This window comes from Juglans microcarpa x Juglans regia, chromosome 5D (genome assembly GCF_004785595.1).
Source record: "Juglans microcarpa x Juglans regia isolate MS1-56 chromosome 5D, Jm3101_v1.0, whole genome shotgun sequence".
Classification (NCBI taxonomy): domain Eukaryota; kingdom Viridiplantae; phylum Streptophyta; class Magnoliopsida; order Fagales; family Juglandaceae; genus Juglans; species Juglans microcarpa x Juglans regia.
Window position 1 is genome coordinate 25155997 of NC_054602.1, and position 14931 is coordinate 25170927.

A 14931-nucleotide genomic window follows, 5' to 3' on the forward strand; every position below is an offset into this window, starting at 1 on the left:
ACTTCACACTTTATAAAAAATATACTTATACCTTATGAAAAATATTTTTATATCTTATAAAAAAATTATAAATATGAGGTATAAAAATAAATTATAACTGATGTATAGTAAATCTCAAAATAGAAAAAATGGTGCAGCTATTTTCCAACCAAATCCGTATTGGTGATTATTTCGATTCCAACACCGACCTCTATTTTCTAACGAAGTCACTTTAGAAAGAAAAAAAAAAAAAAAAAAAAAAAAAAAAAACCTCTATTTCCTAGATCTCAACCCTTCGGCCAACAACCGCAGGGCCAATCCAGTATAAATACCCGAGTCCCTCTCCCTTCAACTCGCGCTGTACTCTGCACCAAACCTCGTTCTCTTCCCCCTATCGCTCATAGTTGTTAAGAGAGGTAAGAACCAGTCTTTCTCACCTAAGCGGTTCTTCTTCCGAGAGGTACGCTCCTTTCGTCGCTCTCGATCCTTAGTTTATCGCGCAAACATGTAGTGTTTGTCACTGTAGCCCCTCTCATTATTTTCTCATCCTTCTCTTCTTCTTCCTTGCTTCAATCTTTCTTCAGTTTATATTATATGGTGTCTTTAGAACACATCTATAAGAGTTGTTGTTCTTGCTTCCCTGTCTTTTGTTTTTGTCAGAATTCCGTTGTCCTCACTTAGATCTGTTGGTGTGTCATTATTTTACCACAAACACACGCTTACAGACAGGTTGCGTTCCCTTTTCAACTGTTTTTTAAACAATGTTTTTGACGCCCTGAACGATTTAAAAACGTGACATCTTTCTATTTTTGTGAACATTTATCGGACTCTGTTTCATGCGTTGTTGTGTCGGTAGCTGATTCGTGAGGATGTTGGGTTACGGATCTAGTACTTTCTGGTTTTGTTTCATGTGGATCTAATACAGGGACCTTGCTTTTTACAGTAGATCTGGCGTGGAAGTAGCTTTCCATATTAGATCTGTGTCCTTTGGCGTTACTTGATTGAGTTACCAGAAATTGAACATTCCTTTACTTGATTTTCTTGTAGAACAATTAAAAATGCTTGGACTAATTTTATGGGTGAAGCATGTGGAATATGTTGAGCACAGAAACTATAAATGCTTGACTAATTTTCGTTCAGCCCAATGCGTCGCCCATCTGATTTTTTTTAGAACAACTGAAAGCTGTATTTTGAAATTGATTGATGGATAACCTTTCTTCTTCTGTCTAGTTGTTTGATTTTTGATGTTTCTATCGCTTTTTATTCGAAACCTTAGTTTTAGGTTTATAAGGGAAGATATCAAGAATCTATCACATGCACATGCATTTCATTTGCCACTACTAGTTTGGATCGATGTAACTGAATTTTCTTTTTGGTCTTGATCTTACGATTTAGAGCAATGGCGTCACACATTGTCGGATACCCTCGTATGGGCCCTAAGAGAGAGCTAAAGTTTGCTTTGGAATCATTCTGGGATGGGAAAAGCAGTGCCGAGGATTTGAAAAAGGTGGCTGCTGATCTCAGGTCTTCCATCTGGAAACAGATGGCTGGTGCTGGGACCAAGTACATTCCCAGCAACACTTTCTCATACTATGATCAGGTGCTAGACACCACTGCAATGCTCGGTGCTGTTCCACCAAGATACGGTTGGAATGGAGGTGAGATTGGATTTGAGACCTACTTCTCTATGGCCAGAGGGAATGCGTCTGTACCTGCTATGGAAATGACCAAGTGGTTTGACACCAACTAGTAAGTGCTGGCTTTTTCCTTACATGCTGTGTGATTAAAATATTTCTAGCGATGTTATTATTTCTTTTGTTCCCGTGTTGAACTATTGCTAATTTGTTGATACAGCCACTTCATTGTCCCCGAATTGGGACCTGATGTGAAGTTTTCTTATGCTTCTCACAAGGCAGTGGATGAATTCAAGGAGGCCAAGGCGGTATGTTTCTGTTTTAATTCATTTGTTCATGTATACTAGCAGATAATCAGGACTGTATATTTACTTCTCTCTCTCTCTCTCTCTATCTATATATGGTGAGAGAGAGACAGAGACAGAGAGAGGGAGAGAGAATCAGCATTAGACCTAGCAATATATGCTTATGATTTCTTTTTGTCCATGGATAGTAGGAAGCCATGATAACAATTTCAAGTTCCTTTCTTTTCTTTCCCGGGGAAGGGGATGCTGACCCAATGGATGGCTGTTTAACCTTTTCTTCTACTTAACACTTTATAAATCATTTTCTTGTTTTTATATACCTGTAAATCAACTTGTTAATAAGTTTCTATTTTGTTTCTCATGCAGCTTGGACTAGATACTGTTCCAGTTCTTATTGGCCCCGTGTCCTACTTGTTGCTATCTAAACCGGCCAAGGGAGTTGAGAAGACCTTCCCTCTTCTCTCCCTCCTCGACAAAATCCTTCCAATTTACAAGTAGGATGTTGTAATCATGACTTGTATTTTATCTATTGGTTACTAGATCTTTATTGACATTAACTTCTTATGTGCTTTTGCATCAATTCAGGGAAGTGATCTCTGAGCTTAAAGGAGTCGGGGCTTCCTGGATTCAGTTCGATGAACCCACCCTTGTGATGGATCTTGATTCTCACAAATTGAAAGCATTCACTGATGCTTACTCTGAACTAGAATCATCTTTATCTGGTTTGAATGTTCTTGTTGAGACCTACTTTGCTGATGTTCCTGCTGAGGCATACAAGGCACTAACTTCTTTGAAGGGTGTCACTGGTTATGGATTTGATTTTGTTCGTGGATCTAACACCCTTGATTTGATCAAGGGTGGATTCCCTAAGGGTAAATACCTCTTTGCTGGAGTCGTTGATGGAAGGAACATCTGGGCTAATGATCTTGCTGCTTCTCTTGGCACATTGCAAGCACTTGAGGGCATTGTGGGCAAAGGTACAAATTTTAATGTGAGTTCTGCCCATGGTGATAAAGGTTTTCACTTTATTAAGTTGTGTCTGACATTTATTTATTTTTTCTGTGCAGAAAAACTTGTGGTGTCTACCTCATCCTCACTTCTCCACACTGCCGTTGATCTAGTCAATGAGACTAAGCTGGATAAGGAGATCAAATCATGGCTTGCTTTTGCAGCACAAAAAATTCTTGAAGTGAATGCATTGGCCAAGGCATTGTCTGGTCACAAGGATGAGGTAGCCTCTGTTGGTTCTTGTTACCTCTGAAAGTACAAAGATCTATTGTGGTGGTTGGTTCCTAATTAATTATGAGGGTGTTGGTGAAATTTAATTAGCATAGTTAGGAGTCTTGGAATTGAAGTTAGAAGAGACGGTTGGCTATCTAAACTACCATTGTTTTGCAAATTTAGTTGAGGTCTTTGTTTGTGCTTCTAATAGAAATATATGAAGGCAATTGACTTTGAGCTTATTCATTATTATTATTATTATTTTGTCGACAAGAATACAATGTACACACTGTTTGTGGTTTCTTTTGCAGGCCTTCTTCTCTGCTAATGCTGCGGCCCTGGCATCAAGAAAGTCCTCTCCTAGGGTGACTAATGAGGCTGTTCAGAAAGATGTGAGTGCTTTGTCTTTCTGTATTTTATGAGGCTATGCTGCATGTCTCTGTACTTACTGATGGCTTGAATTCTTGCTTTATCAGGCTGCTGCTTTGAAGGGTTCTGACCACCGTCGTTCGACAAATGTCAGCACCAGATTGGATGCCCAGCAGAAGAAGCTCAACCTTCCAATTCTTCCCACCACCACCATCGGGTCTTTCCCTCAGACCATCGAACTAAGAAGGGTGCGCCGTGAGTACAAGGCCAAGAAGTGAGTCAAGCTGGCATCTCCTTGCTCTTACCACCATTTGAGGTTTTGATAGTTTATTTAACATGTGCCCTCATCAATGTTCTTTAGGATCTCCGAGGGTGAATACGTAAAAGCCATTAAGGAGGAAATTAACAAAGTTGTCAAACTCCAAGAAGAACTTGATATTGATGTTTTGGTTCATGGAGAGCCTGAGGTGAGATTTTATATACTAATGTTTAGGGTTGCAATTGATCCAAGTTGAGCTGACCATGGAATATTGAACCAATGCTCGTTTAATTTTCATTTGAATGAGTTGAGTTTGAGCTTTTCACTGAGCAATATTTTATGTTTTTAAAGTGTTCATTTATTTTTTGTATGAGTTCGAACTTTTTCACAAGCTTTTTTATTTTTTTTCTTTATATATATCGGTAAATACTTTTTCACAAGCTTCTTGATTAACTTATTTTTAAATGAAAGCAATTCTATTATTGAAATTTTTTATGTTTTCATTAATTCTTATTAAAATAAGTTAATTATATCATTTAAGTTAATGTATACTATATATGTGAACTTAAAATAATTAACTTATGAAATCTAGTGTTCATACTACATCATATATGACTTTTTATCACAAAGTTGATAATTCAAATCAAATGTTATTATTTTATTTGCAAATTCCTAAAATCTAATTTTGTGTTTATATGAAAGTGCTACACCCACTGAGGGTGTAGCACGAGATGGCTCCCATAAGAGCAAATTTTTTTCATTCATTTTTTTATACCCAAACATTTTCTTTTTTAAAAAAATTCACAATATCATTAAAAACCACTTTCTTAATCAGTGAGTTAAAAAAAAAAAAACACTTAAAAAAAATTGTCTGGACCCAACAATCGGTGAGAGTAGATTTACTCTATATGAATACATTCAAATGTAAAAGAAATATCTATATCGATATTTTTGTTTGTAAGAACCCAAAATACACGTATGGCATTAAGCACATGATTCTTTCTGTTCTTTTTAAATTATAAGTTGTTTTTATTGTAAAATTATAAATAATGATAGAAAATGGCAGTAAATACAAATTTACACCAGTTTGTATGAGTTGAACCAAGTTTATATGAGCATGGATTTAAAGAGCCTAAGTTTTTGTTTAAACACGGTTTGTTTATTAAACAAACCATAATCAAGTTGAGTTCATGTGAGTCAAGGTTGAGCTATTCATAAATAGCTTGTTTGATTTACACATTATTGTGCAATATTAAAGAAAAGATGTAGGTGAGATCTGGTACATTCCTTATGAAATAAAATATTATAGAGCACTATATATAGCTAGGTTACGTTATTCTAGGTGTGGTTTCTTACACGTCTAGTTCCCTCTAGTTGTGGAAAATCATCTAAAACTAATTGTGGAAAGAAATTCTTTACAGAGGAATGACATGGTTGAGTACTTTGGGGAGCAGTTGTCTGGTTTTGCCTTTACTGTCAATGGGTGGGTGCAATCTTATGGATCCCGTTGTGTGAAGCCACCCATCATCTACGGTGATGTGAGCCGTCCCAACCCAATGACGGTATTCTGGTCCTCTACAGCTCAGAGCATGACTGCTCGCCCAATGAAGGGAATGCTTACTGGACCTGTCACCATTCTCAACTGGTCCTTTGTTCGAAATGACCAGCCTAGGTATGAAAGACAGACCCAAGATGAAAGAAATGAAAAAGATAATAGTGGCAACCTATTTCTGGTGTTGATGCTTTCTAGACTACCATTTTAACATGATACATATTCCTCTTCCCAGATTTGAGACTTGCTATCAGATAGCTTTGGCCATCAAGAACGAAGTTGAAGATCTTGAGAAGGCTGGTATCAATGTTATACAAATTGATGAGGCTGCCTTGAGGGAAGGGCTGCCCCTTAGGAAGTCTGAGCAAGCTTTCTACTTGGATTGGGCTGTTCACTCCTTCAGGATCACTAACTGCGGTGTCAATGACACTACCCAGGTTTGTTTATTCTTCTTACTACTTCAAATGTCAAAGTTCATCTTTATCGTTCCCTTCTTTTAGTTGCTTAAAATTTTGTTGGTTTGTTTTCACGTTTCAACAACAAACAGATTCATACCCACATGTGCTACTCCAACTTCAATGATATCATCCATTCAATTATTGACATGGATGCTGATGTGATCACCATTGAGAACTCTCGTTCTGATGAGAAGCTCCTGTCAGTCTTCCGTGAGGGAGTCAAGTACGGTGCTGGAATTGGCCCTGGTGTCTATGACATCCACTCCCCTAGAATACCATCGACCGAAGAGATTGCCGACCGTATTAACAAGATGCTTGCAGTGCTCGAGACAAACATCTTGTGGGTTAATCCTGACTGTGGACTCAAGACTCGTAAGTATTCTGAGGTTAAGCCAGCCCTCAAAAACATGGTTGCTGCTGCCAAGCTCCTCCGCACCCAGCTTGCCAGTGCTAAGTGAGTTGTATAAGAGAGCTTGGGAGGTTGAATCTCTAAAAGAAAAAAAAAAAGTTAAAGAAGATGAAAATTCCTGCTTTGTTGTTTGAATAACTTTGTGATGATGAGATGATATGGCTCTTGAGAGCAATCTGATTTCTTTTCATTTTATAATATTTTTTTGTATTTTGGGCTCTGCCTCCTTCCAATATCCTTCAAAGGCACCAACCAAACTGTTGTATTTCTGGGGATGAGAAATGAAAGAAATATCATAACAGTTGTGCAATTGACTCTTTATCTTTCATTTGTTTTATATTTATCAGAAATGTGTTGGTACCAAGTGTTTTTTAGAGCTGGGACTTGGGAGTGCAGAAGCGGAAGCTTGCCATTAAACTATTAAAGCAGTGCTGGTCCAAACTCAAAAGTCCAGGCTCTCGATAACTTTTCCATGATTATGTATAGAAAATGCTACTTAGCCCCTCAGTGTTACTGTTCGGAGTTACTAGAATATATATATATATTTTTTTATTTAGTGATTAAGGAAGTGATTATTAGTGAAGTTGTATATTTTTTTAATTTTTTTTAATGATTAAGAATATTAAAAAAAATATTTACAAAAAATTGATAAAAAAAAAAATTACATAGTTGTGCTAGGCGTAAGTGCTAGTCGGCCTGCTAGCACCACCCATACTTCATTGACCTAGAGGCTACCACCTCGGGTAAGCATGTCTTTCTTTCTTTTACCTTTAAAGTCATATTGTTATATTAATTGCCATTACCTTCAATTTTTGTTGTCCTTGAGTATATCTATTGTCATTACCTTCATTTTGTTCAGTACAGGCCTTATCTCACTTTCCCCTTGGAGCTCTTGTTCCCACACCACGAGCCTTACCTCATGGGATATTACTGGCCGGGTGAACACGACTCCATTGCAATAGTCCAGAACTTTGTTGCGGTGTCTTGAAAATCTAGCCATGGCTTGCCGATGTTCTTCCTCGGTTCACTATTGTTCATCTCGTTGCCTCACTACTTCACGCCGTTCCTGGATAAATATGTAGATCACATATGGTGGGGGAACAGATTTGCATGCAGTTCGCTTGGCTCCCACCATGATTTATTGCAAGCCCCCAATAACCGTTAGTACTAAAGTACTTGAATAGGTACACCACAAGAACAAAATGGGTTCAACAGACTTATATATGACTATAGCTGTTGTTGAAACCCGAATAAATAGGAAAACTATTCCCTCATAACGTTCACAAGATGTTTTGGAACTTAATTTCTGCTCATTCCTGTAACACCACCAAAAGCCTATCAAGAGAACCATAAGTGTAGTGGAGAATGGACTATATTAAAATAATTATTATCTTTGTAGGCTCAAGGACCAACCCATAACATCTTGTGGATTCTACGTAGAGGGAAAATGGATTTAAAGCATAAGAAGGTAGATGATCCAACTCCTAAGGACGAAGCTTAGAATGAGCCAAGGTAAAATTCAAAAGTTAAGACCCAAGTTTAGGCCCAAAATCCAAATGGGCCCAAGGCCCAACTAGAAGCCCACAAGCTAGGCCCAAACTGAATGGACCAAGGGCCAATTGAGACCCAAACCTAAGCCAACCCAAGTGGGCCAATAAAGAAAACCCAAACCCCAGCCTAGCCTGACATACCAAACTTGAGGCCAAAGTTGCCCAACTTGGAGACCAAGTTAAAAGAAACTTGCACCACACCCTTAATCTTAGGAATTCAACACCTTGGACCATACAACCCTTCAAGGTGGTGCCTAAAGGAATACTTGGCTGCCAAGATCTTCATTTCAGAAAATTCAGAGGACAAGTTCAGAATTCTGTGACCAAGACCAAAACAAGGATCAAGTCAATTAGTTTATGATGATAATCGGCTATTAGACCTTTTAAGGAAATTTTCTAGAAATCTAATCTTGATCTCTTTTATTAGAGTAAACATTAGCTAAACTAAGATACTACTAAGTATTAGTATAGATCATATTGCAAGAGGCATGTCCAAGTCGTGTACTCTAAACCAATACAAACCGGATGCTTCCAAAACATGCCACCATATATTTTGTCTAGTTGAATAAAATTGTGTGCAAGAAGCTTAGCCCTGCCATTTGAACAATTTGGAAACTTGAACTATGGAGTTAGGACAAGGGGCAACACATTCTTAACAATCACATGAAGTACAGTTCACTAGAGTTCAAACCGGATCTCAACACCTCTTACACCATCCAATAGACAAGTGGTACCTCTTTAGGCCATTTGCTTTGTCCCCAAGCAAAATGAATGAAATATTCCAAGTGATCAGAATTCCCTTGGCCCCCACGAAGTCTTTGGTCAAGAGATGAATGGAGAAAAAAAAAACAAAGGAAGCCAAAGGACCCTATCTCGGCTGATTGACACCCTTAGCATCAAATTTGAATTTTTCTATCTTCCATTTGCCACCAAAGCTCCACCTTCTCAAATTAGACTCTATACACGTTATCTCAAGATAGGAAGAAGTGCTACCTCATATCAAGACCCCTAGCACCTGTCAAACCCTTGCACCCCACTCCAAGCATCCATAAGTGCAATCAGATATCCCTAGAGTAAGACCATCGATTTGAGTCAAAATTTTGAAAGGAAAATTCTAAAAATGCACAGTCCTAATTTAAAAAATTGAAAAGGAGAATTAGATCTGCAAAGAGGTCATAGGATGCATCCTTAACACTTGAACAAAGAGGAATTACATATGACGCCCCCAACCTTCGCTTGGGATGGAATGGAGACTTGGAGTATCGGGACATGCAACACAAGGTTACATACCCCATTCATGATAGTTAATATGCAATGCATCCTAGTATACAACTAGCAGTATGTAATATTCGCAACAGTAAATAAGGGTGATAAAATTTTTTGATGCCAGAATGACTAAACATCCCAATGATATTAAAACCGTAAGTCCAAACTTAAGGATAGCATTTCCTTAATATAAAATACTTAAATCCAAGTTCTATAGTTAGATCAGTTCTTTCATATGCTCTAAAGTATGACGAGTCATGCTATGAACATCAAAATTATCTAGTCTTCGCATCAAGGTCCAACTCCTCGTCAATCATTTGTATCCAATGGTCCATCCTGTTTGTCCTCCACCAGTCCTGACACAACTTCTACCATTCTGGGGGGAATGGTAATAGGACTACCATAGTGTGATTCTTTGAAATCTCTGTAAGTTGCATTGGTTATAACATTTCATCATAATATAACATCATAACGTATGCATCCACCATCATTAGGTGCCATAATTGACTTCGCTCCGACATTCTTTAAAAAGAATTCATTCGAAATCTATTGACGGTTCTTTGTCAACCCAGGGGTTACCACTCTATTTTTACTCACTCTAGAGTGGACAGATGAGTTCTACTAGGATAATTCCTCATTCTAGCTTTTGAGGTCGTGATAAAATTTATTCTTCATGAAAAATGAAATTTATATATGCAATATGCTAAAATGGTGAGAATTTCATATGTCATGTAAACAAGTAATCAATTGGAGCAGAAAGGAGGGATGTGAGGCTTTGATTAAACAGTCTTGGGAGAGTCATGCAGGACAACCAGACCCTCTGCAAAACACCCTCATTGGCTTAAGAAATTATCAGGAAAGTTTGAAGTGGTGGAGTAGGGATCTGCATAGAAGCCATGGGGAACTCTTGAAAGCCAAAACTGGCATGGTGTTTAACTCTCTTAAAGATATTAATGAGAGTCATTTGTATGCTGAAATTCAAGCTCTATAGAAAGAAGTGGATTCACTGCTTGAGGCAAAAAACACAAAATGGCAACAAAGAGCCAAGCAAAACTGGTTAAGGGAGGGGGACAAGAACACAACTTTCTTTCATTAGTGTGCAAACCAAAGAAAGAAGTAGAACTCCATCACTAAGATCAAAGATGAGTCTGGACAAGAGTTCACTAGTCAGCAGGAGATAAGTCAAATTTTTCAGAATTGTTTCCAAAACCTATTCACCTTCTCAAGCCCCACTGGCATAACTGAATGCATATCATCCTTGCCAAGGAAGCTCACAACAGAAATGAATCTCACCCTCTCCCGACCCTTCAAAGAAATTGAAGTAAAAGAGGCTTTGTTTAGTATGAATCCACTGGGATCTCCTGGCCTAGATGGATTCCCTGCTGTGTTTTACCAAGAACACTATTCCACAGTGGGAACTAGAGTAACTCAAGCATTTCTAGAAGCACTTAATGGAGGTAGATGGACTAAGGATCGTAATGAAACCTATATTGCTCTAATTCCCAAAAAACCTTTCCTCACACAGGTGATTGGCTTCAGGCCCATAAGCCTTTGCAATGTTTTTTTACAAAATCATTGCTAAGACTTTGGCTAATAGACTGAAATTTGTCCTGACATAAATAATTTTCCTCACACAGACAACTTTTGTTCCTGGCAGGTTGATAACATACAACATCATAGTGGCCTTTGAGTCTTTCCACACAATGAAGGCTAGGTTAAAGGGGAGGGATGGCTTCATGGCTCTCAAACTCGACATGAGTAAAGCCTATGACAGAATAGAATGATCTTTTTTGAAATCTGTTTTGCAGCAATTTGGTTTTGACCAAAATTGGGTGGACTTGATAATGAGATATGTAGGGACAGTTTCCTACTCTCTCCTTCTTAATGGAGTTCCTCAAGATAGCTTCCATTGAACTAGAAGGTTCAAGCAAGGGGATCCACTATCTCCTTACCTGTTCATCATGTGCACTGAGGTGCTTAGTTGCATGCTCAATAAAGCTGAGAAATCTGGGATCATCACTAATAAACTCTCCATTAACCACTTGTTTTTTTGCAGATGATAGTCTTCTCTTTTGCAAGCCAACTCAATTGAATGGAGTAGACTCTATTACTTGCTCGAATCCTATGAGCTTGTCTCAGGCCAGAGACTAAACAAGGAGAAAAATTCAATATATTTAAGCAAAAACACCAGAGAGAATATCAAAGGAATCATCACCAGCATTGTAGGGATTAAAGGCACCAACTCATATGAAAAATACCTAGGCCTACCAGCCCTAATTTTGAGATCTTGAGCTCATTCTTTCAAAAGCATTCTGGACAAGGTGTAGACAAGGATCACAAATTGGAAAAACAAGTTCCTCTCCCAAGCAGGCAAAGAAGTACTCATCAAAGCTATCATTTAGGCCATTCCGGCCTATAGCAAGGGGATTTTCAAGTTACCAAGGCAGCTTGTCCATGAACTGAACAACATGGTTAGAAATTTCTGGTGCAATCTCAGGAGCATAAAATCCATTGGGTTCACTGAAACCAAATGAAGAGTGCTAAATGTCAAGGTGGTCTGGGACTAAGGGACTTTGCAAACTTCAATCTAGCCCTTCTAGCCAAACAAGGTTGGAGGATAGTTTCAAACCATGAATCTCTTGTTGCTCATGTACTTAAGGAGAAATATTTTCATACCAAATCTTTCCTCTCTGCCAAACTAGGCCAGAATACATCATTTCTATGACAGAGTTTCTTAGCTTCTAGATCCTTGCTCAATGAGGGACTGATATGGAGAATAGAAGTTGGGAAAACAACTGGTATTTGGAATGACAAGTGGCTTCCTAGGCAGACCACTTTCAAGCTTCTATCAGATTTATGCATGCTGACACCAGAGTCTCTCTTCTAATTGATAAAACATCAAACCTTTGGAAAGAGCACTTGGTAACAGCTTTGTTTTCACAGACCTAATCAAAGCAATACCCCTAAGCCACCTGACAAATTACTATGAAGATGCACTTCCTCAGGTCAATTCAGTATCAAGAGTGCCTATCATTTGCTCACTGAGTTGGATAACCAAAAGTTGGGACAATCCTTAACTCTCAACATCTCATAAGGCCATTGGACAAAACTCTGGAATCTGAATATCCCAAATGCAGCAAAAACATTTCTTTGGAGAGCTTGCCTTAATGCCTTACCTACTTGAGCCAACTTAATGAAGAGAAAGGTTACTCAAGACCCTACATGCCCAATGTGTAAGCGAAAACCTAAAACCATTGAACACATTCTATGGGATTGTCCCTCAACAAGGGATGTTTGGGCTCAGAGCTCTAGAAAATTGCAGAAAGCAAACCCTGTTTATCAACACTTTGCAGAGTTAGTAGATGGTTTTGTTGAAGGTCTGGAATAGGAGGAGTTGATGTCCTTTACTATAACATCGTGGCTCATTTGGAAAAGAAGGAATGCCATGGTGTTTAAGGGCTCTTCTTACACCCAACCAACATTGGTCAGCAATCAAGTCAACTGGTGGAGGAGCTAAAGCAGATTACTCAGCAGAAGAGGCCATAGACAACCAACAACCAACAACACACTAAATGGGAAGCTCCACCTTAGGGAAGACTTAAACTGAATTGGGATGCGGCCCTAGACAAACTTTCATGCAAAGTAAGAGTGAGTGCAATTATCAGAGATTGGGAGGGAAGAGTGCTGGCTACCTTTAGAATGCAACATGACTTGTACCCCAATCCATTAACAACAGAAGCCTACGCTGCACTATAGGCATCCTTGTTTTGCAAGTCCTCTGGCTATCGAGACATCATTATGGAAGGGGACTCCTTGTAGGTTGTCTCAGGGCTAAACTCAACAACAGATTCTATCACTTATGTAGGCCAGTTGATAGCAGACACCAGAACAACTCTTGGCTCTTTTACTCTTTGGTCAGCAAGGCACAATATTAGAGCAAAAAATTATGTTGCTCATGCCTTAAGCAAGGATGCTCTTAGCATCAGTGGTTATACCACTTCCTTTGATTCAGTTCCTTTCTGTATTCAAACACTGGTTTAACATTTCTTAATGCATGATATGTTATCTTCAAAAAAAAAAAAAAAAATGCTCAATGATGTTTCATGCTTAAAATGAAATTTAATATGAATGTGGCGTTTATACAAGAATCATAAATAAATTATCTAAGAGTAAGTTAGAAGCTAACTTACAAACTTCTCGGGTACTTAAGAATTCGGTGCGGCTGTAATCAAAGTTATTGTAAGTTAGGAATTACACCATTAAAGAAGATATTCATAATCAAAAGGGTTCAAAAATTAGTATTTAGAAAATTGCCCCTATACTTTGCAAAATCTCCACTAAGATCCTAAATTTTCACTATTTGCAATTGGGATCCAAAATTTACCAAATTTCATAAAACCCATATTTTATATGTTCTAAAATTATCTGTGCCGCATGATTCAAATCACAACCATGTCAAAATCATCCAACCCGTGGCATGCATCTAAATGGGCCTATATGTGATTTCATCTCTTTAACCTCTATGGATGCATGTGTGCTCAAAATTCATCAAGGGGAAATCATAAATATAACCTTAGGGAAAAATTAAAAACTTAGATTCAAGTCATACAAGTTCATCCCAACACTTAAGTATGAATCAAGGCCAAATCATCACTAAACCCTCAACTTAAGTATATGCATGATGTTTCTAGCTTTTCCTTGACAAAGAAATATTTAAAACCTAATTAAATCATGCATTTACATTATTATTCCAACCAAAAGGCTTTTATAAATGCTCATTATTCAAGCCTAGGCAAATTAATCAAAACTTCATGAATTAAACTTAAATTAAGTGAAACCAAAACATGCTTGATGATCAACACAAGATATAAATTTATAACCTATAATGGCATGCTTTTATCCTCAAATTTAGACCTTTAAAAACTATTTAAAGACATTAGTGAGTCATATAAAATCATATCAAGACATGCCATGGTTAGAAATTCAACCTAGAGCAATTAATTCATTCAAAACTCTAAACCTGAACCGATGTGCAACAGCTTGAGTAAAACCTTTTATAAATAAATCAAATCCTCATTCTCATACCATAAATAAAATTCTAACATGTTAATCTAACACCCACAAAAGATAGAGCAAGATTACTCACCAAAACGTGGCTTTGAAGCTCCAAGAACTCACTCACTTCAAGAACAAACTCCCAACCCACTCGATTTCTCACTTTTCTTACACTAAGAGTGTGTAGCTCTCAAGAACACTAAGGGAATGCTTGGGGGAGTTGTGTGAAGAAGTGAGGGGTCAAGGGGGTATTTATAGGACTCAATGGAGGGTGAGAGGCAAAGAGGGCGTTGGTTTGGGATAAAGGGAAGTGTTGTGATTGGTGTGCGCAGATGTTGGAGTGCTTGAATGCATTTTTCAGATTTTTCATGGCTTGGTTAGCTGAATAGTGACCTAAATCTTCATGATTAAACCTTGGAAAGAAGGTAGAAGAAGTACATAGGTGCAGTGGGCTGCATTGGTGTAGAAAATAAAACAAAAAAAATTGAAAGAGAAATGCACAATGGAGGCCAACAGATTGGGTTCTAAGTTTTGTCCAGATTTTGATCACCTTTTGCCCTATCTCCTTGGACTGAATTGAGAAAATTATGACAATCATTGAAAGGCTTTTTCAGGTGAGGAATAGAGGCATGAGTGGCTGTCAAGTGATCATGCTTGGGTAGAAAAAGAAAGGGACGAAATGGGTTATGGTTCAGCCAAGTGGTTTCAAGTGTGCCTCTCTTTGTGCCAATCGGTTGGGCTGCCTTGGGGAGGTAATTGGTCAAGAAAGTACTTGAGGGCTTTTAAGCACTTCCAAGGGACAAAAAGACAAGGGTAGTGGTGTGGGGTAGTGAGGCAAATAGGTGCAGAAATTCTTTGAAGAAGCAAGGTGCAG

General features: G+C 38.2%; 1 protein-coding gene and 1 long non-coding RNA gene across 2 annotated transcripts; one reads left to right on the forward strand and one right to left on the reverse strand.

The window, feature by feature from the left end:
- The first annotated feature begins 286 nt into the window (after positions 1-286).
- LOC121264545 (5-methyltetrahydropteroyltriglutamate--homocysteine methyltransferase-like) lies at positions 287-6504 on the forward strand. The gene is made up of 12 exons (XM_041167782.1): positions 287-439; positions 1375-1728; positions 1834-1921; positions 2285-2412; positions 2504-2895; positions 2986-3149; positions 3451-3531; positions 3616-3782; positions 3870-3975; positions 5189-5439; positions 5555-5756; positions 5867-6504. Exons 2-12 carry the CDS (start codon positions 1379-1381, stop codon positions 6233-6235), a joined length of 2298 nt encoding a protein of 765 aa, XP_041023716.1. The 5' UTR covers positions 287-439; positions 1375-1378; the 3' UTR covers positions 6236-6504.
- LOC121264546 lies at positions 5984-14565 on the reverse strand. The gene is made up of 2 exons (XR_005940517.1): positions 14149-14565; positions 5984-8804 (listed from the first exon to the last, which is right to left on the reverse strand). It is a non-coding gene; the product is annotated as an uncharacterized LOC121264546 (long non-coding RNA).
- Positions 14566-14931: the final 366 nt, after the last annotated feature.

What these genes read in the sequence shown, in the direction of transcription:
- LOC121264545 (XM_041167782.1), top strand. Translation starts at nt 1,379, where the DNA reads ATGGCGTCACACATTGTCGGATACCCTCGTATGGGCCCTAAGAGAGAG. An exon ending in TGAGGGCATTGTGGGCAAAG is followed by an intron (nt 2,896 to 2,985) that starts GTACAAATTTTA and finishes TTTTCTGTGCAG; the next exon opens with AAAAACTTGTGGTGTCTACC. An exon ending in CGTGAGTACAAGGCCAAGAA is followed by an intron (nt 3,783 to 3,869) that starts GTGAGTCAAGCT and finishes AATGTTCTTTAG; the next exon opens with GATCTCCGAGGGTGAATACG.